Source organism: Electrophorus electricus, chromosome 15 (assembly GCF_041902795.1).
Source record: "Electrophorus electricus isolate QZ-2024a chromosome 15, ASM4190279v1, whole genome shotgun sequence".
In the NCBI taxonomy this organism is placed as follows: Eukaryota; Metazoa; Chordata; class Actinopteri; order Gymnotiformes; family Gymnotidae; genus Electrophorus; species Electrophorus electricus.
Genome location: NC_137511.1, coordinates 9,270,001 through 9,271,086, shown reverse-complemented (window position 1 = coordinate 9,271,086; position 1,086 = coordinate 9,270,001). Strand labels below are relative to the sequence as shown.

Genomic DNA, 1,086 nt, shown 5'->3' with positions numbered 1-1,086 from the left:
GTTTCTTCAGTTGGTGCTGTGGGGGGATGGAGAGCCTCACGGACCATGGCAGTAAAATTAATGGTGACTGTGGAGGCGTTAGAAAAACAAAGCAGAGGGTTTCTGTTCTTCATACTTGCCCAGTAAATCTAGATGAGAAGGCTGCACAATAGACTGAGGACACAAAGAAGCTGACACTATTGGATGCCGTCAAAGTACTAAATATTTCAAACATGGGTAAACCGACATGCTGCGTTTAGAAAAAGGAAAATTTTTCTTGATTTAGTTCTAAAATGAGAGTTTCTTGTTAAATTACATTGTAAGTGGCAGAAACAAATGCCATAAATTGACCAGTTTGTGTAGAATTTAGTAAAATTAAAAAAAAGTTATAGCAACCAGCCTACTTGCTCGATCTCTGAAATGAAGGATAATAGCAAAGAAATAACCTTTGCCTCTGAATATTTAAAGGCAGACCAAAACTTTATTTTCATGAACCCATATTTAATGTAGAGCCCCCCCCCCCCCAAAAAAACAACCCCAGCAACAAAAATACTATGAAAAGCATGGCCACATTTCAAGCCATGATTAGTTTCCCACGGCACAGTTTGCAAAGTGGTTCATTGGCATATTTACATTTGAAAAGTCAAATAATGTGTGGTCATATTGTTCAAAACAGTTATTTCTATGATTTAACACAATAGCCTATACACAGCAATGATACAATACCTATGTTGATTTAAAATGAGATAAAATATGTATAAAATATGTGCCGTGACAAAGATGCAGAATTTGGTTAATAAAAAGAAAAAGAAAATTAACACAAAAGACCACACGTTTAGTTATGATGTTGTAAAACCCAATAGCTGTTCAATAGGTTTATATTTCCACTCGTCTGCCTCCAATTCCTCCACCAGGCTGGCCAGCTTCTCCATACGAGATACCTGCTGATCTGCGAACAGACATCATGGCTGAGGTAATCCAGCATTCATAAGCCTTATTACAGATAGAATGCTATTTCTGAGCACACAGAGACTGCCAGTACAATCAGAATGGAAACTTGGCTGTAAATCAGAATGGGAACACATCTTAAAAAAGCAGAAAATTTGT

General features: G+C 37.1%; 1 protein-coding gene across 1 annotated transcript in view; it reads right to left on the bottom strand.

The window, feature by feature from the left end:
- Window positions 1-438: 438 nt before the first annotated feature.
- anapc16 (anaphase promoting complex subunit 16) overlaps window positions 439-1,086 on the bottom strand; it is a 2,297-nt gene continuing 1,649 nt past the window's right edge. Inside the window, exon 4 of the mRNA XM_027002616.3 lies at window positions 439-928. Within this exon, the coding sequence (XP_026858417.1) occupies window positions 819-928 (110 nt within the window). The 3' untranslated portion in view covers window positions 439-818. The remainder of the gene's footprint in view (window positions 929-1,086) is intronic.